The sequence below is a fragment of the Neophocaena asiaeorientalis genome, unplaced genomic scaffold, assembly GCF_003031525.2.
Source record: "Neophocaena asiaeorientalis asiaeorientalis breed wild unplaced genomic scaffold, Neophocaena_asiaeorientalis_V1.1 scaffold119, whole genome shotgun sequence".
NCBI lineage: Eukaryota > Metazoa > Chordata > Mammalia > Artiodactyla > Phocoenidae > Neophocaena > Neophocaena asiaeorientalis.
In genome coordinates, this window is record NW_020175821.1 from 685,269 (window position 1) to 707,268 (window position 22,000).

At 44.4% G+C, this 22,000-nt stretch overlaps 2 protein-coding genes across 10 annotated transcripts in view; one reads left to right on the forward strand and one right to left on the reverse strand.

Moving 5' to 3' along the window:
* PPIP5K1 (diphosphoinositol pentakisphosphate kinase 1) overlaps positions 1-16,473 on the forward strand; it is a 46,332-nt gene extending 29,859 nt beyond the window's left edge. For all 9 annotated transcript variants that reach the window (XM_024732446.1, XM_024732448.1, XM_024732449.1 and 6 more), the window contains 2 exons: positions 12,334-12,447; positions 14,585-16,473. In XM_024732446.1, coding sequence (XP_024588214.1) covers positions 12,334-12,447; positions 14,585-15,522 — 1,052 coding nt within the window. In that variant the 3' untranslated portion in view covers positions 15,523-16,473. The remainder of the gene's footprint in view (positions 1-12,333; positions 12,448-14,584) is intronic.
* Positions 16,474-19,152: 2,679 nt separating this feature from the next.
* The window catches only part of MAP1A (microtubule associated protein 1A), a 9,083-nt gene continuing 6,235 nt past the window's right edge, over positions 19,153-22,000 (reverse strand). The window contains 3 exon segments of the mRNA XM_024732337.1: positions 19,153-19,366; positions 19,703-19,923; positions 20,080-22,000. Of these exon segments, the coding sequence (XP_024588105.1) occupies positions 19,211-19,366; positions 19,703-19,923; positions 20,080-22,000 (2,298 nt within the window). The 3' untranslated portion in view covers positions 19,153-19,210.

A 22,000-nucleotide genomic window follows, 5' to 3' on the forward strand; every position in this document is an offset into this window, starting at 1 on the left:
GGGGGCGGGCGGGTCCCCACTGGGTGGCTGGGCAGTGGCGCGCCTCGAGGGCTGCAAGTTCGAGTACCTGATGAAGAAGCGCTCGGTGACCATCGGGTGAAACTTGTCGCAGGGCTCGGTGGACGTGAGCATGGGCCACTTGAGCTTCATCTTGCGGCGCCACCTCGAGATCTTAACGCCCCCAGGCGGCGGCGGCGGCGGCGGCCATCCTGGGGCGGCCCTGGAGCCGTCGGCGCAGCCCGGGCCCGATGCGGGTGGCAACTTCTACCTGCACTGCCTCGGCAAGAATGGCATGTGCGTGGACGGCGTGTTCCAAAGGCACGGGGTGCCGCTGCTGCAGCCGCCGCGCATGTGCACATTCAGGTTCCCGAGCACAAACGTCAAGATCACTCACCTTCACTGCCCTGTCCAGCAAGAAGAGGGAGGAAGCGCCCGAGTCCCTGGTGAAGCCCGTGCAGGCTCACATCTCCCCACTGACCATCAACATTCCAGACACCATGGCCCACCTCATCAGCCCCCTCCCCTCCCCCACAGGAACCATCAGTGCTGTGAACTCCTGTCCATCCAGCCCCCTGGGGAGCAGGGTCTTCAGGGTACAAAATGGGCCGTGTGGTACCATCTGACCTCAATTTAATGGCCGACAACTCACAGCCAGAAAATAAGAAGGAAGCTTCAGGTGGAGACAGCCCAAAGGATTATTCAAAGCCACCTTATTCCTATGCACAATTAATTGTACAAGCAATTACGATGGCTCCTGACAAACAACTCACCCTAAATGGAATTTATTCGTACATCACGAAAAACTATCCCTACTACAGGACTGCAGACAAGGGCTGGCAGCTATACATAGGCTGACATACGTATCTTTTTGAAGTTTGCACAGAGATGGTTTTCAAACTTTTCCTGAGGAACCCTTTCTTCAAAAGATACCTCCTCCAGTTGGCCAGTATACAAAACAGATGAACACAGTGCTGCCCTGTTTCAGTGGTCCACCTGTACTTCCAGCCTATTCCTAGGCTGTCTGTGAATCCAGGCCTCCTCAGAGGACACTTTGAAATTGGTGCATAGTATTTCCATTGTTTAGCTTTTAATTTGTTTAATTTTTAAACCTCTACATTGTGTATGTTTTTCCTCTGCATGTCTGTTTTATGTGTGGCCATTTACTAGGTGTTTAGCAGGATCTCACTAATTAAGACAGTATGGGAAAGGGTAAGTTTGAAGTATGGAATGGTAAAAGCATAACAAAAGGGAGAAGAAATATACATTTACAAATTTTGAATTTATTAAGTAACAAGGAATGGCTACAGAAGTCCTTTGAGGCTTAATGAGTAAATGATCCTTTGAAAAATGCATCTGTTGAACCATAACCATAATCAAGTGATGTGGGTGGGGTGGGGGTGGGGGTAAGCCATTCTGTTTAATGGAGGGTAAAAACTTTTTTCTTCTACCTGCAGATGTATAAACATGTTATAATAAAAATAGTGTTCCAGCCAAAAGAAAAGGTAGGTCAGTTGAAGTTATCCAGTCTGAGGAGAAGAAATAAAAAAGAATGAAGAAAAGTGAACAGAGCCAAAGATACTGTGGGTCACCATAAAACATACCACTGTATGTATAATGGAAATCCCAGAAGGAGAAGAGAGAGAGAAAAAGGCAGAAAAAAATTTTGAAGAAAAAATAGCTGAAAACTTCTCAAATTTGATAAAGACACAAGTCTGTGTGTCCAAATAGTTCAAACTTCAAGAAGGATAAATGCAAAGAGATCTACATTGAGACACATTGTAATCAAATTGTCAAAAGACAAAGAGAAAATGTTGAAAGTGACAAGAGAAAAGCAGCTTGTCACATACAAGGGATATTTAATAGATTAACAAGGCACTCATCAGAAACCATAGAGGCCGGAAAGTAGTGGGGTGACATATTTAAAGTGCTAAAAGAAAAAAACGTCAACCAAGAATTCTATATCTGTTGAAACTGTTCAAAAATGAAGGGAAAATTAAGACATTCCCAAATAAACAAAAGCTGAGGGATTTTTTTAAAAACATCTTTATTGGAGTATAATTGCTTTACAATGGTGTGTTAGTTTCTGCTTTATAACAAAGTGAATCAGTTATACATATACATATATTCCCATATCTCTTCCCTCTTGTGTCTCCCTCCTTCCCACCCTCCCTATCCCACAGTTTTCTGCATACAGATCTGTTGTCTCCTTAGGTAGGTTTATTCCTAGGTATTTTATTCTTTTTGTTGCAATGGTAAATGGGAGTGTCTTCTTAATTTCACTTTCAGATTTTTCATCATTAGTGTATAGGAATGCAAGAGATTTCTGTGCATTAATTTTGTATCCTGCTACTTTACCAAATTCATTGTTTAGCTCTAGTAGTTTTCCAGTAACATCTTTAAGCTGAGGGATTTTGTCAGTAGTAGATCTGCCCTACAAGAAATGCTAAAAGGAGGCTTTTTGGCTAAAATGACACTGAACAGAAATTTGAAGCCATATCAAAAAATAAAGAACTCAAAAAAAAAAGAAAGAAAGAAGAAAAAAAAAATAAAGAACTCTGATAAAAGTAACTACACTGGTAAATACAAGAGCCAGCATTATTGTATTTTTGGTTTGTAGCTCCCCTTTTTGTATTTTTGTTTCATATGTGACAACATGCAAATGAATAAACCAATCATTATGTCTGTTTTAATGGGCACACAATGTACAAAGATATAATTTATGACAATAACAAGGTGGGGACTGAGCTTTATAGGAACAGAGTGTTTGTATGTTATTGAAGCTAATCGCCATCAATTCAAACATTGTACTGACCTTACAGAAATAAAAAGGATTGTTGAGAGTACCATGAACAATTGTATGCCAACAAATTAGATAACATAGATGAAAAGGACAATTCCTAGAAATAAACTCTAAAAACCGACTCAAGAAGAAATAGAAAATCTGAACGTACCTATAACAAGGAAAAAGACTGAATCAATAGCAAAAACTTCTCAACGAAGAAAAGTCCAAAACCAGATGGCTTCACTGGTGAATTCTACCAAACATTTTAGAAAAATTAGCCCCAGTCCTACTCACCCTCTTCCAAAAAATATAAGAGGAGGAAACACTTTCTGTGAAGTCAGCATTACCCTGATACCAAAGCCAGACAAAGACACCCTAAGAAAAGAAAACTACAGGGCTTCCCTGGTGGTGCAGTGGTTAAGAATCTGCCTGCCAATGCAGGGGACATAGGTTCGAGCCCTGGTCTGGGAAGATTCCCACGTGCATCTAAGTTGCAGAGCAGCTAAGCCCATGAGCCACAACTACTGAAGCCTGCATGCCACAACTACTGGAGCCTGCATGCCTTGAGCCCATGCTCCACAACAAGAGAAGCCACTGCAATGAGAAGCCCATGCACCACAACGAAGAGTAGCCCCTGCTTGCCACAGCTAGAGAAAGCCCGCGCAGCAATGAAGACCCAACACAGCCATAAATAAATAAATAAATTTAAAAAGAAAAGAAAAGAAAACTACAGACTAATTTCCCCTATGAGTAGAGAGGCAAAAATTCTCAACAATCCCCCCCCACAAAAAAATTTCTCAACAAAGTATTAGCAAACCAAATCCAACAGTACACATTAAAAGGATTATACTACACCATGATCAAGTGAGATTTATCTCAGGAATGCAAGGGTGATTCAACGTAAGAAAATATGTCAATGTAATACACTACATTAATAGAAGAAAGAGAGAAGAAAACCAATCATGTGAATTGATGTGGAAAAGCATTTGGCAAAACCCAACACTCACCGAGCTAGGAACAGAAAGAAACTTCCTCAGTGCTATAAAGGACATTTATAAACAACCCCTAGGGACTTCCCTGGTGGTCCAGTGGTTAAGACTCCGTGCTCACAATGCAAAGGGCTGGTGTTCGATCCCTGGTCAGGGATCCCGCATACTGCAACGAGAGGAGCCTGCATGCCACAACTAAAGGAGCCCAAATGCTGCAACCAAAGATCCCACATGCCACATCAAAGATCCCACATGAGGCAGCGAAGATCCTATGTGCTGCAACTAAGACCTGGCATAGCCAAATAAATAAATAAATATTAAAAAACAAAACAAAAACACAGCACAAATCATACTCAGTGGTGAGAGACTGAAAGTTTTCCCCATAAGATCAGGAGCAAGACAAGGATGCCCACTTTCACCACTGCTATTCAATATTCTACTGGAAGTTTTAGGGAGAGCAGTTAGGCAAAACAAACAAACAAAAAAAAAGGACCTAAATCGGAAAGGAAGAAGTAGTAAAACTGTCGCTATTCACAGAGGACATAATCCTATATAGAGAAAATGGAAAAGAAACCCGAAAAGAACTACCAGAACTAAAGAACAAATTCAGCAGTGTTTCAGGGTACAAGATCAACTCACAAAAATCAGTTGTGTTTCTATACACCAGCAATGAACAATCCAAAGGGGAAATTAAGAAAACAATACCATTTATATTAGCATCCAAAAGAGTAAAGTACCTGGGAGCAAAATTTAACCAAGAAGTTTAAAGACGTGTACACTGAAAACTGTAAAACATTGCTGAAATAAATTAAAGAAGACCTAAATAAATGGTAAGACATTCCATGTTCATGTAGAATACATAACATTTTTAGGATGAGAGTACTCCCCAAAGAGATCTCCATTGGAGATTAAATGCAATCTCCATTGGAATTCCAATGCACTTTTTTGTAGAAATGGAAAAGCTGACCCTCAAGTTTATATGGAATTGCAAGGGGACCTGAATAGTCAAAATAATTTTGAAAAAGAAAAAGTCGGAGGACTCACATCTTCTGATATTAAAACTTACTACAAAGCTACAGTAATCCAAACAGTGTGGGATTGCCATAAGGATAAAGTTAGAGACCAATGGAATAGAATCAAGAGTCCAAAAATAAACCCATACTTCCATGGCCAGTTGATTTTCAACAATGTTGCTAAGACCATTTAATGGGGAAAGAATTGTCTCTTCAATAAATGGTGCTAGAACAACTGGATACCCATATGCAAAAGAATGAAGATGGACCTCCCCCACCTCATACCATGTACAAAAGTTAACTCAAAATGGATAAATGGCCTAAATATAAGAGCTAAAACTGTACAACTCTTACAAGACATAAGATAAATCTTCATGACCTTAAGAGTTAGCTAATGGATTCTTAGACAGACCAAAAGCACAAGCAACAAAAGGGGAAAAAATAGATAAATTGGACTTCACCAAAATTTAAACTTTTTGTGCATCAAAGAACATGAAAGAAAGGGAAAAGACAGCCTATAGAAAGGGAGAAAATATTTGCAAATCATATATCTGATAAAGGTCCATAATGTAACAATTCAACAGCAAAAAGACAAACAACCCAACTTAAAAGTGAGCAAAGGACTTAAATAGACACTTCTTCAAAGAAGATATACAAATAGCCAAGAAGCACATGAAATAATGCTCACCCTCAGTAACCATCAGGGATATGCAAATCAAAGCCACAATGAGGTACCACTTCACACCCACTAGGATGGCTATAATTTAAAAAGAGAAAGAGCAAGCAGAAAAGTGTTAGTTATGGCATGAACAAATCAGAATTTTTGTACATTGCTGGGGGAAATGTAAAATGGTGCAGCCCTAGTGGAAAACAGTTTGACAATTCCTCAAAAAGCTAAATATAGAGTTACTATCTGACCCAGCAATTCCACTCCTAGGTATATATTCAAAAGAAATGAAAACAGGTACTCTAACAAATATTTACACACAAAAGTTTATGGTGACACTATTCACAATAGTCAAAAGGTGGAAACAACTGAAATGTGCGTGAATGGGTAAACAAAATGTGGTATATACATACAATAGAATGTTACTGAACTATAAAAAGGAATGAAGTACTGATATATGTTGCTATATGGATGAACCTCAAAAACACGGCAAGTGAAAGAAACCAGACAGAAAAAGTCACATATTGTATGATTCCATTTATATGAAAGGACTAGAATAGAGATAGAAAGCAAATTGGTGGTTTGCAGGGGTTGAAGGTAGGGTAGAATGAGGAGTAACTTCTTTTTTTTTTTTTGCGGTACATGGGCCTCTCACTGCTGGGGCCTCTCTCCCGTTGCGGAGCACAGGCTCCGGACGCGCAGGCTCAGCGGCCATGGCTCACGGGCCTAGCCGCTCCGCGGCATGTGGGATCTTCCTGGCATGAACCCATGTCTCCTGCATCGGCAGGCAGACTCTCAACAACTGCGCCACCAGGGAAGCCCAGGAGTGACTTCTTAATGGATATGGGGTTTTCTTTTGGGGTGATGAAAATGTTTTGGAACTAGATAAGGTGGCAGTGGCACAACACTGTTGATGTGCTAAATGCCACAGTATTATACACTTTAAGATGGTTAGCTTTATGTTATGTGGCTTTCCCTTCAATAATAATAATTTTAAAAAATCATGCAAGTACTAAAAGTAAGCAGGGGTGATGGTGATAAATTCCTTTATCACCTGAAAGTAAGGAGAACCTAATTCTGACTCAAACTCAAATTCGGGAAACAATAGGAAAAGATTGATAAACTAAGCCATATAAACATTTTTTTATATGTTGTAAAACCAATAGCAACATCATAAGCAAGGAAAAATTTTTTCTGCAATTTATATCACATATAGGCTTAATCATCCTAAAATACAGAGAACTTTTACATATCAGGAAGGAAAAGACCAAAAGTGTGATTTTTGAAAAAGGATAGTTTACAAAGAAAGAAATACAGGTGGCTGTTACACATGTGAAATGATGCTCTACCTCGATCATAAGAAATATGCAAATTAAAACTACACTGAGGGACTTCCCTGGTGGTGCAGTGGTTAAGAATCCGCCTGCCAATGCAGGGGACACGGGTTCGATCCCTGGTCTGGGAAGATCCCACATGCCACAGAGCAACTAAGCCTGTGCGCCACCACTGAGCCTGTGCTCTAGACCCCACGAGCCACAGCTACTGAGCCCGTGTGCCACACCTACTGAAGCCCGTGCAAACCTAGAGCCCATGCTCCACGACAAGAGAAGCCACCACAATGAGAAGCCTGCACACCACCACGAAGAGTAGCCCCTGCTTGCCGCAACTGGAGAAAGCCCGCGTGCAGCAATGAAGACCCAACACAGCCAAAAATAAATGAATAAATAAAAATTTTTAAAAATTAAAAAATAAATACAACTACACTGAGATATCATATCTCACCTATTAGATTGTAAAAAATCCAAAAGTTTGATAACACATTCTCTTGACAAGTCTATAACGAGAGAGGCAGTTCCATACACTGTTGGTGGGAGTGCAAAATGGTACAACCCCTATGAAGGTAAATTTTGTAATATCTCAGAGAATTACAGATACAGTTACTCTCTTATCTAGTAATACAATTTTAGGATTCTATTCTGAAGCTACTGTACACAAAGTTGAAATAACATTTGTATACAGTTATTGTGACATAATTTATGTTGTTTATTTATTATTTTTGGAAACAACCCCAAAGTTCTTCAGTACAAGAGTGGTTGAATAAACAGTGGTATGTCCACTCAAATGAGTACTATGGATCTGTTAAAACTAATGAGGAAGGTCTATGTGTTTTGATATGAAGTAATCTCCAGGATATATTGTTAAGTGGATAAAAAAAGGTGCAGAATAGTGTTGATAGTATGTTACCTATTCTATAAGGAGGGGAAATAAGGGGAAAATATACATATTTGCAAAAAGAAATGATAAAAGTAGACACCAGAAACTAATAAAAATGTTTACCACTGGACAGCAATAGGAATGGGGCTGAAGGGCATGAAGAAAAAGGAACTTCCTCTGTATATGCCTTTTTATAAACCTTTGACTTGTGAACCTGTAAATGTTTTTCAAAATATAAGACTAAATGAAAAGAAGTGAATCCTAAAATTGGAAAAAAAAATGGAAAGAAATTACCCTAACTTTATATCAAAATAGTAACATAATCACACAGGGAAAATAATTTTTCAAATAACTTTGGAATCCTGTACTTTGACTGTAAATCCTTTAGTGGAACAAAAAGAAATATAAAATAATTTTAATCCTCATTCAGTGGTTTAATTGTTAGTAGTGATATTGATACTATTTTGAAACATATGTCATATGCACACACACATATAATAGAGTAATGTAAATAAGTAATTATGTTTCTGTTATTAGGAATAAGAATTCTCAAAGTAAGATAAATTATATATAAATATAAATTCAGAAGATTTTTAAAGTGCTGTAATGTTAAATTTGAATTGAAAATATCAATATGAATTCCATTTTTTAATGCTTTTTCTAATATCATGCATCAGAAGGAGTATCAATGAGCTCCCTTGGCACCTAGATTTTGGTCTCTACATATCATTCCCCACTAAAAGCAACCAGGATTCCATGGTTGGATTCCTGGTCTAGGCCCATGTTTTTTAACCTTCTTTTTTTTTTTTTTTTCTAAAATCACACCCCCTCCTACAGAGCCTTTTTAGACTTTTTTCCTCCAATCACTCCCTGCCACCTGAAATTTTTTTAATACCACAGATAAACTTTATGTCTGTTTATGTATTGTAGCCATTTGATGGACCACAAACCAGTGGAATATCTAAGTTTTTTCACTTTCACCAAGAACCAATTTTATTGAGGATGCATGATCTAGGGCAAGGAAAGCACAAGGTGATCCTGAGGCATGTTGTAACAGAAGCAAGGAAGCAATCAAGCCTGAAGAGGCTCCCACTGACCAGAATTGGAATATTTTAGCATTAAAAAGAATAATTTATTGTAATTGATTAAAGTGGACTGAACATGTAAACATCTACAAGCTCATAATGAATCTTACAAAAAAGAGAACAAAAATAAAATAAAATAATAAACATCTGTCACTATTGATGAATACTTTTCACTAGCTCTTTCTTCTGAAAACTAATTAAAGGGAAATAAACATTTATCCTTCCTTTTCAGTAAGAACTGCAGTTTAATGTAATCAAATGGCCCCAGTTGAAGAGAGAAAGCTCTTCTTTACAGAAAATATGCCAGCTAATAAATACAGAATTGATAGAATTAGAAAATCACCACTTGATAGTCCTAATAAAGTAATTAAGGATCATCAGTGGATACTAACACAATTAGGTGAAATGTTGATCAGGTTCCACAGTGCCAAAGGATTATCTCTAATCAGAAGGGGAAAACTTTACGATGGTGAGATCTCATGGGCCCCACTTTAACTTTGTTAGTAAGTTTAGCCTTAGTGGGATAATGAGACATTATGTTCATCCAGTATGATGCAATATAAAGTACACAGGATTACCTCTTGAAGTATTCTTGACAAAGTTATTTATTTATTTATTATTTTTTTTGGCTGTGTTGGGTTTTCATTGCTGCGCACGGGCTTTCTCTAGTTGCAACAAGTGGGGGCTACTCTTCGCTGTGGTGCTCAGGCTTCTCATTGCAGTAGCTTCTATTGTTGTGGAATACCGGCAGTAGGGGCATGGGCTTCAGTAGTTGCAGCATGTGGGCTCAGTAGTTGTGGCATGCGGGCTCTAGAGCGTGCAGGCTTCAGTAGTTCTGGCGCACAGGCTTAGTTGCTCCGCAGCATGAGATCTTCCCAGACCAGGGATCGAACCTATGTCTCCTGCATTGGATTCTTAACTACTGCACCACCGGGGAAGTTCCAAAGTTATTTAAACTGAATCATTGAACCAGTCGGAATGGCCATCATCAAAAAATCTACAAACGATAAATGCTAGAGAGGGTGTGGAGAAAAGGGAGCCCTCCTACACTGTTGGTGGGAATGCAAACTGGTGCAGCCACTATGGAGAACAGTATGGCGCTTCCTTAAAAAACTAAAATTAGAGCTACCATATGATCTAGCAATCCCACTCCTGGTCATATATCCAGAGAAAACTGTAATTTGAAAAGATACATGCACCCCAATGTTCATAGCAGCACTATTTACAGTAGCCAAGACATGGAACCAACCTAAATGTTGATCGACAGATAAATGGATAAAGAAGTGGTACATATATACAATGGAATATTACTCAGCCATAAAAAAGAATAAATAATGCCATTTGCAGCAACATGGATGGACCTAGAGATTATCATAGTAAGTGAAGTAAGTCAGACAGAGAAAGATAAATATCATATGATATCACTTATATTTTGAATCTAAAATATGATACAAATGAACTTATTTATAAAACAGAAATAGACTCATAGCCATGGTAAACAAATTTATGGTTACCAAAGGGGAAAGGGGGGAGAGGGATAAATTAGGAATTTGGGATTAACATATACACACTACTATATATAAAATAGATAGCCAACAAGAACCTACTGTATAGCACAGGTAACTATATTCAATATCTTGTAATAACATATAGTGGAGACAAATCTGAAAAAGAATATGTATACACATAACTGAATCACTTTGCCATACACCTGAAACTAACATTATAAATCAACTATACTTCAATTTTTAAAAAATTATCAAAATATCAAAAAAATTATTTAAAATGTAAGCATTTGTTTTTACACTAAAAAAAGAAAAAGAAAAACACCTCAAATGGACTTCCCTGGTGGTGCAGTGGTTAAGAGTCTGCCTGCCAATGCAGGAGACACGGGTGCAATTCCTGGTCCGGGAAGATCCCACATGCCGTGGAGCAACTAAGCCCGTGCACCACAACTACTGAGCCTGAGCTGTAGAGCCCGTGAGTCACAACTACAGAGCCTGCATGCCACAACTACTGAAGCCCACGCTCCTAGAGCCCGTGCTCCACAACAAGAGAAGCCACCGCAATGAGAAGCATGTGCACTGCAACGAAGACTAGCCCCCACTCAAAGAACACCTGAATCATTGAATCAAGCCTTTTGTATCTGTCAGTTTATAGGAAATACAAGGGATAGTGAAACAAGGTAAATGTTTCTGTGAGGAAGCAATCAGACAAATCCAGAGTGTAGAATGTGACATTCTGTGAGACAGCTGGCCTGTTCTTTTCAAAAAGTCACTATGAAAAAAAAAAAAAAAAAAAAAAAAAAGCCCCCGTTCACCGCAACTAGAGAAAGCCCGCAAGAAGCAACGAAGATCCAACGCAGCCAAAAATAAATAAATAAAATACAAATAAATAAATTTATCTTTTTAAAAAGTCAGTATAAAAAAAATAGGGGGGAGCTCGATTCTAGGTTAACACATTGTTGACTGGGGGATTTTTGCAGAAACTAACACCTGTGGCCATAATACATCTCCAGTCAAAAATGTGTTAAAAGAGACTTTGGAGACATAATAAAATGGAATGCATAGTTCATGTTTGGATCTTACTATAAAAGACATTTTGGGAATAATTGGGGGAAATTTGAATATGGATTGGGTACTAAGATGATATTAGGGTATTTTTAAATTTTGTTAAGTTTATTAATGGTGTATGGCTATGTAGGAAAATTCCTTATATTTTAGAAATGAATACTGAAGTATTTAGAGGTGAAATGACTCATACTGTTCGTCATTTATTTTAAAGAACTTCAGCATGAAGAAATAGATGAAACAAATACGGCAAAATGTTAACATGTTAAATATAGGAGATGAATATATAGGTATTGATTGTACTAGTCTTTCAACTACTTTTATTTTTTTTAATATATTTATTTATTTTTGGCTGCATTGGGTCTTCGTTGCTGGGCACGGGCTTTTTCTAGCTGCTGTAAGCGGGCACTACTCTTCCTTGCAGTGCGCGGGCTCCTCATTGCAGTGGTTTCTCTTGTTGCAGAGCACGGGCTCTAGGAGCATGGGCTTCAGTAGTTGTGCCATTTGGGCTCAGTAGTTGTGGCTTGCGGGCTCTAGAGCGCAGGTTCAGTAGTTGTGGCGCATGGGCTTAGTTGCTCCGCGGCATGTGGGATCTTCCCAGACCAGGGATGAACCCGTGTCCCCTGCATTGGCAGGTGGATTCTTTCTTTATTTTTTGGCCACGTAGCACGTGGGATCTTAGTTCCCTGACTAGGGTTTGAACCCGCACCCCCTGCATTGGACGCACGGCATCTTAACCACGGGACCACCAGGGAAGTCCCAGCAGGCGGATTCTTAACCACTGCGCCACCAGAGAAGTCCCTGAACTACTTTTTAAAAAATATGTTTGACAATATTCATAATATAAAGTTTAAAATATTAAAAATGGTTTGTATGAAGGGTCCCTAGGAAATGCTACTTCTCAGCCTGAGGAAGTGTTAAGTTGGTTTTCACTTATATTGACAACCTGTGGTTCTTGAATTCTTCCTCATAGCCTTTTTTTTTTCTTCCCTCTCTCTCCCTCACCTGTCCAGCCCTCTTTGACTCTATGCACAGCAACCAGACCTCTGATAGCCCGTTTTCTCCACCTCGCACTCTTCATTCACCTACCCTGCAACTCCGGCAGCGCTCGGAAAAGCCCCCTTGGTGTAAGTAATTGTTTTAGAACTGCCTAGAGAAGGCCAAGAGGGAATGGAGGGATTGGTGAATAAGAGACTCGTCACAGGAGGGAAACAAAGATGAGGGTTGAAGGACCAGGAGTAACCAGGCAGGGAAGCAGTTGCACTTGCTGTTTCCAAGATGAAGGGCGGATCTGTTTATTCTCTCTCATCCGTCGCTTCTGTCCTCCATGTGCCCTCTATCTCCTTGGAGGGGCTCCTTAATGATAGTGGCTCAGAGGGTCCTTTAGGGAAGAAAAGATGAAGGCTGCATTCTCCTCAAGTCCCCATTTGGTCTCTACAGCTTTCTCAGTAAAAATGACTTGGGAGGAAACCTAGATATATAGAAAAGCTGGGAAAAAGAAACTAGAATCTGCTACTACTTTCTACCTGTCCCTTCTTTCAAGGTGTCTGTTTTCATTTGTAAGTTCAAGTTCAGGTGCTGCTTTTTCCCATCTCTTCTTTATAATCTCTAGCCTATCACTGTTTATCCTTGGTAACAGTGTGAACAGTGGAGCCACAAGGAGTTCTTAGGGTAATTGTAGAGGGGGAGAGATACCAGGGGTGACCAGACAGGGGATAAGGCCCAGAGACACTGGCAATGGAAGAATCCTTCCCTTATTCGTCCTACCTCCAGGGACTATCTAAAATCAAACATTATTTTAATTGGATAGAACTGAAGCAAAGATTCATATTTTTAGCATTGGGGCAAACAGTTGTAGAATTTTGCCCTTCTCCTAGCACCCTCTATGCAGAAGAAACTTTCCTTCCTGACACCAAGAATTCTTCCCCTGAATTTCAGATTATCCTATATTCCCCTTGCCATTGGTTCTTTTACCTCTGTCCAATAGTGTTTATAGGTTCTGTGCCCTAGAAATCTTATCTTTCTTCAACTTCTGTTTCTGTCTGAACTCTTTGATTTGTCTGAATCAAACTACTAGCTGAATACTAAGGCTACTTCTATCCTTGGGTGAACTCAGCTTACACATGTTTTCTTCTTTTTTAAATCTCAGTATCAGATGTATAGCCTCACTGGTAAACATTTTCTTTAGGGTCTGTCTGTCTGCCCTAAATAGGCCTTGTTGGCCCCAAACCACATTCCTCTTTCTTTTTTTTTTTTCCACTTGAAGCATGCCTCATATAATCCTTTACTGCAGCGGTCCCCAATCTTTTTGGTATTATGGACTGGTTTCATGGAAGACAATTTTTCCACGGACCAGTGGGGAGGGGCATGGTTCAGGTGGTAATGGAGTGATAGGGAGCGATGGCAAGCAGCTGGTAGATGAAGCTTCTTTGCTAGCCCACCGCTCACCTCCTGCTGTGCGGCCTGGTTCCTAACAGGCCTCGGATGGGGAGGGGGGCGCTGGGGACCCCTGCTTTACAGAAAAGAGCTAGCTGGCATTCCTTAATTAAGGAAAGGTTAATTAAGAACTGCTGCCATTAAAAAAAAAATAAAAGAACTGCCGCCATTTAGAGATTTCATGGCAGTCTTCCATCTTTGAGTAAATCATTTTCCTTCCTATTATTCTGATTCACAAAGTTTTTCTACATTTTCCTGCTTACTTGTCTCTTGGGCAGTAAATAAAGGTTACCTCTGCCCCAGAAATGTGCTTTAAAGAAATAATTCTTAACAAAAGATATACATCAGATTTAACTGGGAGTGTTTCAACATCCCACACCTTTACCCTAAATGTAGAATTAGAATCTCTGGAGATGGAATCTGGAAATATCTATTTTTTAAAAAAATTTCCCATAGTTTTGGTATGTAACCCTAATTATGAACCACTGGTATGAAGTGTTCATATGCCTCCAAAGTAAGAATGAGGGGCCATGGGAATTTGGAGTTGGAATGGGGGTACATTTATGAAAGAACTGGATGAAGTGGGCCTCAGCACTGTCTCCTGAAGTCTTAGATGTCTCTTAGTGCCACTCCTGTAGTATACCTTAGGCCAAAGCAACAGTTCCTGGGCTAGGCTAACTTAGGAGTCTCTGCATAACTTAAGAAGAATTTAGACCCTCTTTCCCGAAGACATGAGTAATATAGGCCGTCTGTTCTGGCATTTGAACTACATACATAGAACCTACTCTTCCATCTTGTCTGACTTGGTCTCCTGACTTTGCTTTGCAGACAGCAGTGGCCCTTCCAGCACTGTGTCCAGCGCTGGTCCTTCCTCCCCTACTGCAGTGGATGGTAACTGCCATTTTGGCTTCAGTGATCACCCCTCCCTAAATTCACATGTGACTGAAGAACATCAAGGCCTTGGGCTGCTCCAGGAGACCATTGGGAATGGAGCACAAGAGCTCCCCATAGAAGGGGAACAAGAGCCTTTTGAACGAAACCAGTCCCCACAGGAACCACCTGTGGAAACCAGCCAGCCGTGCCAGAAGGTTGCTGAGGAGGTCAGCCAACCATGCCAGAACATCCCTGAAGAGGAGGTCAGCCAGCCATGCCAGGAAGTCCCTGACATCAGCCAGCCATGCCAGGAGAACCATGATGATGTTAACCAGACATGCCAGGAGGTCCCTCAGATCAGCCAACCATGCCAGAATGCCAGCCAACTGTACCAGAAAGTCTCTGAGGAAGCTTGCAAGCTTTGCCAGGAGAACTCTGAGGAGGTCAACCAGCCACGCCAGGGGGTCCCTGTGGAGGTTGGCAGGCAGGTCCCTGGGTTCCCTGTAGGGGTTGGTGGCCTGGCCCAGGAAATTCTCGTGGAAGTCGGGAAACCAGCCCAAGGGATCCCTGAGGAGCTCAGCCAGCCATGCCAGGAATTCTCTGGGGACATTGGCAGGCTGGCCCAAGAGGCTTCTGCAATCATTTTGTTGTCTCAGGACATCCCAGAGGTTGATAAACCATCCCAAGAGTTCCCTGGGGAGGGTGATCTGCATGTCCAGGAGGTCCCAGAGGAGGTGAATCAGCAGCAGTCCTATGTGTTCCCTGAGTTGATTGACCAGCTGTCTGGAGAGGATGTTCCTGAAGTCCAGTATCCATCTAGCAATGTAAACCCTCAGAGCCAGTCTCTAGCCTGTGACCAGAACTCACCCCTTCCACCAGCAACATGTGATTAATCATTTTCTCATTTGTGGTGTCACACTATACCAGACATTTGAGCTAGCAAATTTTTCTGTTGGCTAACTCACCCGCCAGCATTAAGGCCTTGGATCTCACCAGAGGTGTCTGAGGAAGCAGTCCTCTTGGCATGAAGCATACCTGTGCCAGAGCTGGGCTTGGGGAGGAGCCAACTTCAGGTTAAAGCAGCTGTTGACTTCTCACCCAGCCATTAGACTTGAAAACGATTTCCTTCAAGAGGTAAATGGGTCTATCATTACCTAACTTTCTCTGATCATCCCAGGAAATCCCAGATTGGTAAAGGAACTGCTGAAGACAACACCTGGGGATAGCAAGTGCAAAAGGGGACTCCAAGGTCTCTACTTTTCCAGAAAATATTCACAACTTTTCAAGGTACCCTTAGACCATATGCGCATTCAGGGGACTCTTGTCTTTGTTAGTATCCTCAGGTGGGCCCAGGATGGCTGTCTGAAATGTCTGGGAAAAAAGAGTTCCTTTCCCAAACAAATATCCATCATGGCCACAAATTTTTAGATTGGGCTTATGGATGTTTCCATATCATCCCCAGGTGCCCTCTCTGCCCTAGTCCTGTTCCTCTGGGCAATAGCTCTAGGGAAAAATAGGTATTAGATTGCTGTGAAAATTTCAGAGTAACTACTTAAAATGCTCTGAGGGTTCTTGGCCAATCTGTAAAGCTGGGCCTCCTTTTGTTGTGGGACTATATGGCTTAGGAGATATTGTAGTAGAGAAAAATCAGGTTCTATTTTAAGCAATCAGCAGAGATCAGTATTGTACAGACATGAGCAAAGATTATATATATATTTCTGTAGTCGAGTCAGGGACAGACTGGCCAAAGACCAAATACTCCAGGGTCCCCATAGGATTTGTCCTCATATCATTGTGTCTTTAAGGCCAGGTGTGATTATGAAGCTTTTCCCAAAGATCTGGGGATGGGGATGGGGATGGGGGTGAGTAGGAGGGGTAATGTGGTCATTGGAGTTGGGGGCCGGAACATTATGAGTGCTCAATAAATATAAAATAATGAGAATAGTCAACCATAATAATGGTGGTGATGATGTCCTTGTGAATTCAAGAATGAATGACTGGGGACTTCCCTGGCGGCACAGTGGTTAAGACTCTGTGCTCCCAATGCAGGGGGTCGGGGTTCAATCCCTGGTCAGGGAACTAGATCCCACATGCATGCTGCAACTAAGAGTTTGCATGCCACAACTAAGGAGGCTGCTGGCCGCAACTAAGGAGCACCTGTGCTGCAACTAAGGAGTCTGCGAGCCACAACTAAGACCTGGCACAACCAAATAAATAAATATTAAAAAAAAAAAAGAATGAATGACTGTAGGTCAGTCATGTCTGTGACTGAATTAATCTGAACCAGTCAAAAGCCATTGTAGTTGAGCAGGAATGGACCTTAAAAATATGGAGATTGAACATCCCAGGAGGTCCCTATGGCAATCAGCCTACAATCCCAAAATTTCTTAAATAAATAGTGTTACCGGGAAGAGAGGTTCTATCTCTGTGAAGCACCAAAGGGTACAGTGCCTTCTCACCAGATCGTTGGAATCACCCTCTTAATTTTTAACTGATGCTTGGGAGTGAGTGTCAGGAGTTGATATAAACGGCGTGTGCTTTCTTTACCCCCTTGATGTCTTTACACTGGGAAAGCCTAGAACACTAGGGGGGCTGGAATATCCCCCTCCGCATGTATTCACATTCACAACTTGGCCTTTCCTGACATACCCAGGACTATAAAGGGTTTCACTGCAGAGGAAAATCCAACATTTTATAATATTTCATGGAAAGCCTGACTGCACAGGTGAAAGCTGTTTACAACCTCAATAGCCTCTGGATCTCTTAGGGCCCCTCAATTCCTTACCTCTTCGGTGTTCTCCTACGCAAGGTATCTGATGCTGGTTATTCGGTCCTTAGCTCTTGACCCCATGGTATGCAGATCCCCTTCCCAGGAGGCCCCCTGCCTTTCTCTCCTCCCCAAAACCAAATGTATTACCCATACTTGGGCATTCTCAGTTCCTATTACCCATACTTGGGCATTCTCACCTATTTTCAGAAATAATGCTGGCTTCCCATAACTTTTTCTCCCTTCACCCGCCCTATATTCTCTGGCTTCCCTGGGTCCTGGAACTGCTTCCAGTCATCAAAGGCATCAAGATAAATGACCATGCTGGTAGAAGCAGAGAGTTAGAAGCCAGGGCCCAGCAACTAAGCAACGTGTGGAGTCAGAAAAGGCCTAAGCAGCACTACAGCGTCTGTAATGAACTTGATTTATTGTTAGAGTTGGAGGTGGCTCCGTCACAGCAGCTGGGAACTGTAGCAGGGACGTGTGGGAGGGAGCAGAGCACAGCAGCACGAGAGGGTGGGAGCTAGGAAGAACACAGGTGGTCTCGTTTTGGTTTCCACAGTCATTTGGCAGAGAAGCTGAGCCCTGAAGAGCGTCTGGATTTCTCAGTCCCGCAGTCGTCTGGCAGGGCTGCTTATTGGCTTGCTTGGGGTGAGGTCCTCTCCTGGGGTGGTATTTTCGGCCTCTTTTCATCTCACTCAGTAGGAGTTAAGACCTAGCTCAGCTTCCTCTCCCTCATTCCTTCCTCCCTCTCATTTTCCCCAAGTCCTCTGGCATGGCCTCCACCTCCCCGATCCTCTGTCCAAGAGTCTGGGGCTGGAAAAGTAGCCAGCGTTCCCATTTCAGCTGCAGGATGGCATAGTGGAATGTTGGGGGAGTCACACGTTGCTGGGGTGTCAAATGTTAGGATGTCAGGCAGTGGCTTTTTAACCCATTACACACCAGGCCACAGCAGGGGACCACATGCAGATAAGCCAAGCAGGTATGAGAAGGGATCAGGAGAGTTGGAATGGGTGGGTGAAAACTTCATAAGGTCAGGGAGCTTGGAAGAAGTCTGCGATTGGGGCTGGGCTCTCCTTGCTCCTTTGTGCTGCCCAGTAGGCCTGGTCTGGGCACAGCTCTGGGATGTGAATGGTATGAAGCAGGGGCCGGGAGGATAAGCTCCTTTCTTCTCTCACCAATCTGTTGGTCAAAAGAGCTTCAAGTTTTGGATTGAAACATTCAGATACGGAGAGAAGCAGTGGGACAGTGTAGCAGCAGCATACCCCCAGAACCCTGCTGGGACCCAGACTCTGGTGGGGAAGGGAATGGGAGATGGAGGAAAGGATGCAGCTCTGGCAACCTCACTGACAGTATCCTGCCCCCAGGTCACATAAATTACTATTGGAAATCCTTCCTTGGGATGCTAAATACATAGATTAAGATAAAGAGGTCCTTGGGGTTGGGGATATGATCTCCCTCCATGAGGGAGGAGGTTGCTCTCTATCCATCCTCACTCCCCACCCAACACCAGCATTAGGGAGTGCTAAGAGAGGGTGTCACTCCAGGGTTCTCAGGCATCAGATGACCTTGTATCCTAATTTTGCACCCTCCCCCTATCCTAATCCTGTTACCTTTGGTTTTGAGACTCCTTTCAGGCATGGATGAAGGGGGGGCACAACCCCTCCCGTTTAGCCCAGCCTAAGTTCCCACTAGACATCCTGTCCCCCTTGCCCCCCTCAACTCCCATGTCCCTCAACCCCAAAGGACTCAGCATCAGCCATTCTCTAAGGGGGTTGTGGGAGCAGATCCTTGGGGAAGGGAGAGTGGTTCTTTCAGAACTCAATCTTGCAGGCTGGGAAGGACTCATCCTGCATGACCACGGTGCTGCTGCTCGCCAGGACCAGAACGTTCAGTTGTTGCTGCTGCTCATGAGTCTGCTGGTACCACTCACGAGTCACCTCCGTGTCGTGAGTAGGGATCAGAGTTACCTAGGTGGGAGACAAGACATGCCTGAGGTGAGGATGTGAAGCCAGGGGATGGGGCACCTGATGGTCCAGGATGTAGTCCCACTCCCGGAGAAAGAACTCAGTCCTTGTATTTTATTATGTTTTATTTATTTTTCTGGCCGCGCTGCGCGACATGCAGGATGTCAGTTCCCCGACCAGGGATCAAACCTGCGCCCCCTGCAGTGGAAGCGCAGAGTCTTAACCACTGGACCGCCAGGGAAGTGCCCCTCAGTCCTTTTATAAATAGAGACTGTGTTCCATTGCTGCCTCTGAGTAAAGTTTGACCAGACTACCTCCTTGGTGCTTCTTGCCACTCACCTGAAGATTCTCCCCCCACTGGGCCTTGCCCTCCAGCAGGGCGTCCAGCACAGCCCGGCTCGGCTCGCCATTGGCAGGGTCATTCCCACTGACCACATAGTAGGATGCACGCACTCGTCGGAAGAAGTCAAGGTCAGCAGTCTTGCCACTGCAATGATTCGGGATATAGGCAAGATCCACATATACAGGGGGGCCAGAGCTGCCCTTGGAACCCAAGGCCGCTGTAGAGACAACACAGGACTCATTGTAGAGGGAAAGTAGAACTCTTTTGGCAACCTTCTTCTTCCCTCCCACCCTCCCTCTCTTCCACTGGAGCCCTTGACCAGCCACACCCAGCCCCAAACCACAATCTCTCCCACTTTCCATGTTATACTTACTTGGTCCTGCCTTGAGTCCATTGATTAGGCCTTTGGACATGGGGCTGTGTCCATCCTTTTCCTCTGCTGGGGTGACCTGGCTTGGAGTGCTGCGTGGTCGGGGTGGCACCCGGGATGCTCGATCTGCAGTCCCTTTACCAGGAGTGGGTGAGCGTTTTCCCCGAAGATCCAGACGCTGGGCAGGAGACGCTGGCTTGGCCCTGCCTGTGGCCCTGCGGCCGACTCTCCCCTGTGTCTTCTCCTTCTCCCGTAGCCTCTCTACCCTTCCAGACTCTGAGCTGAGCCCCTCGGGGTCAGCCATGCACACGTCAGGGCGGGGAGGGGATGGGCGAGGGTCTGGTTGGGGGATAGGGGGTGGGTCATGGCCAGGCCTGGGATGGTGAGTCCCACTAAACCCACCAGCTTTGTCCACAGGCAGGAAGTCCCCATCTTCATCTGAGTCGAGGGCTGCCTCAGCTGTGATGGATGGACACTCCTCAGTTTCTGGTGGAACGTCAGAATCTGACTGCGAGGAGCCCGAGTCGCTGACTGACGTCGGGGGTGTCTCATCTGCCACGGGGCAGGGGCCCCCTGTGGCCCCTGCAGCCCCTGCCCGACGCCGCCCCCCTCTCCCTACCAGCCGAGCTTCCTCAGTTAAGAGGTCACTGTCATCCGTGGATTGAGGCAGAGGTGGGTTCAGGAAGGATGGAGAGAGCTCCCCACGATGCGGCCGGGGCTCAGCAGCACATCCCTGGGGCCCAGCCTCCATCTCAGGGGAGACACTTCTAGGTTGGTCTCCAGAGGCCCCTCCAGGGCACAGTGGCTGCTCAGGGGAGAGCAGTGTGTCAGGCCTGGAGCGCCTCTCGGCTCCCTCAGGCCAGGCCCCACGTTCCCAGGCGGGACAGGCCTCAGCCTTTCCTGTCTCAGCCTCAGCTGGGGCAGGGCCTGGGGGCTTGGGGCTGGTTTCAGTTGGGCCATTGGTGGCACGATCCCTGGAGGGGCCCTGTAAGGGGCTTGGCTTCTTGGTGGCTCCCCCTGAGCACTCCAGGCGGCAGGGCAGGGTGCCCTCATCCATGTCTCCAGGCAGGCTTGGAGCCAGAGCTGGGGCCAGGCCCAGTGAAGCTGGAGGTGCTGGGCTCAGAGAAGTGAGGTCCCAGAGGCCGTGGGCAGCTGGTTCCATTCCTGGGACCAGCTCTACAGACCCTTGTTCTGCAGCCTCCAGGCTGGGAGGGAAGCACTCAGCCACACTCGACATCACAGGTGTGGTGGCCTCAGAAGAGGAGCCTTCAGATAGGGCTGGTGAGGCAGGTCGCGGAAGACTGGAGAGAGGGGCCCCGGGAGAGCTGGGTGATGGGAGCTGGGGCAGTGAAGAGTCCAGGCTGGGGGCCTTGGTTACTTCTAGGTACTCATCATGCCGGGCTCTGGTGGGGGGCCCTGGAGCCAGAGCCAAAGCTCGGTCACCAGAGAAGGCAAGGGACCCACAGGGTGCCGAGCGGGGTTCTGCTGGAGAGGGCAGCTGTGGAGGAGCTGGCTGCAATGAGGAGAAGCCAAAGGCTGATGCAGGGAAGTCCAGGCTGGGTCGGGCAGGACCCAGGTGGGAGTCCAAGGAAGGGCTGGTATGTGCCTCACTTTCAGGCCACAGGGCGGAGGGGCCTGCACGCATGGGTTGCGGGGTACTTGGGGGCTGGGCCTCTTTCTCAGGCTGCTCCCGAGCCCCCTTCTCCAGCTCCAAGTCACTTGTGCTGTCATCCCAGTGACCACGGCCTGGTTCCTTGGGGGATGGGGTTCTCCTATCTGGGCTATGGCTCAGGATGTTACCATTAAGTGGGGGGCTTGGGCCTTTGCTCTGGGGGATAGGAGCACGGGGGGGTATTGCAGGTGGGGTGAGGCTGGGATCCACGCTTGGCCGTGGCTCAGGCTCCTGCTTGGGGGGTACGGTGGG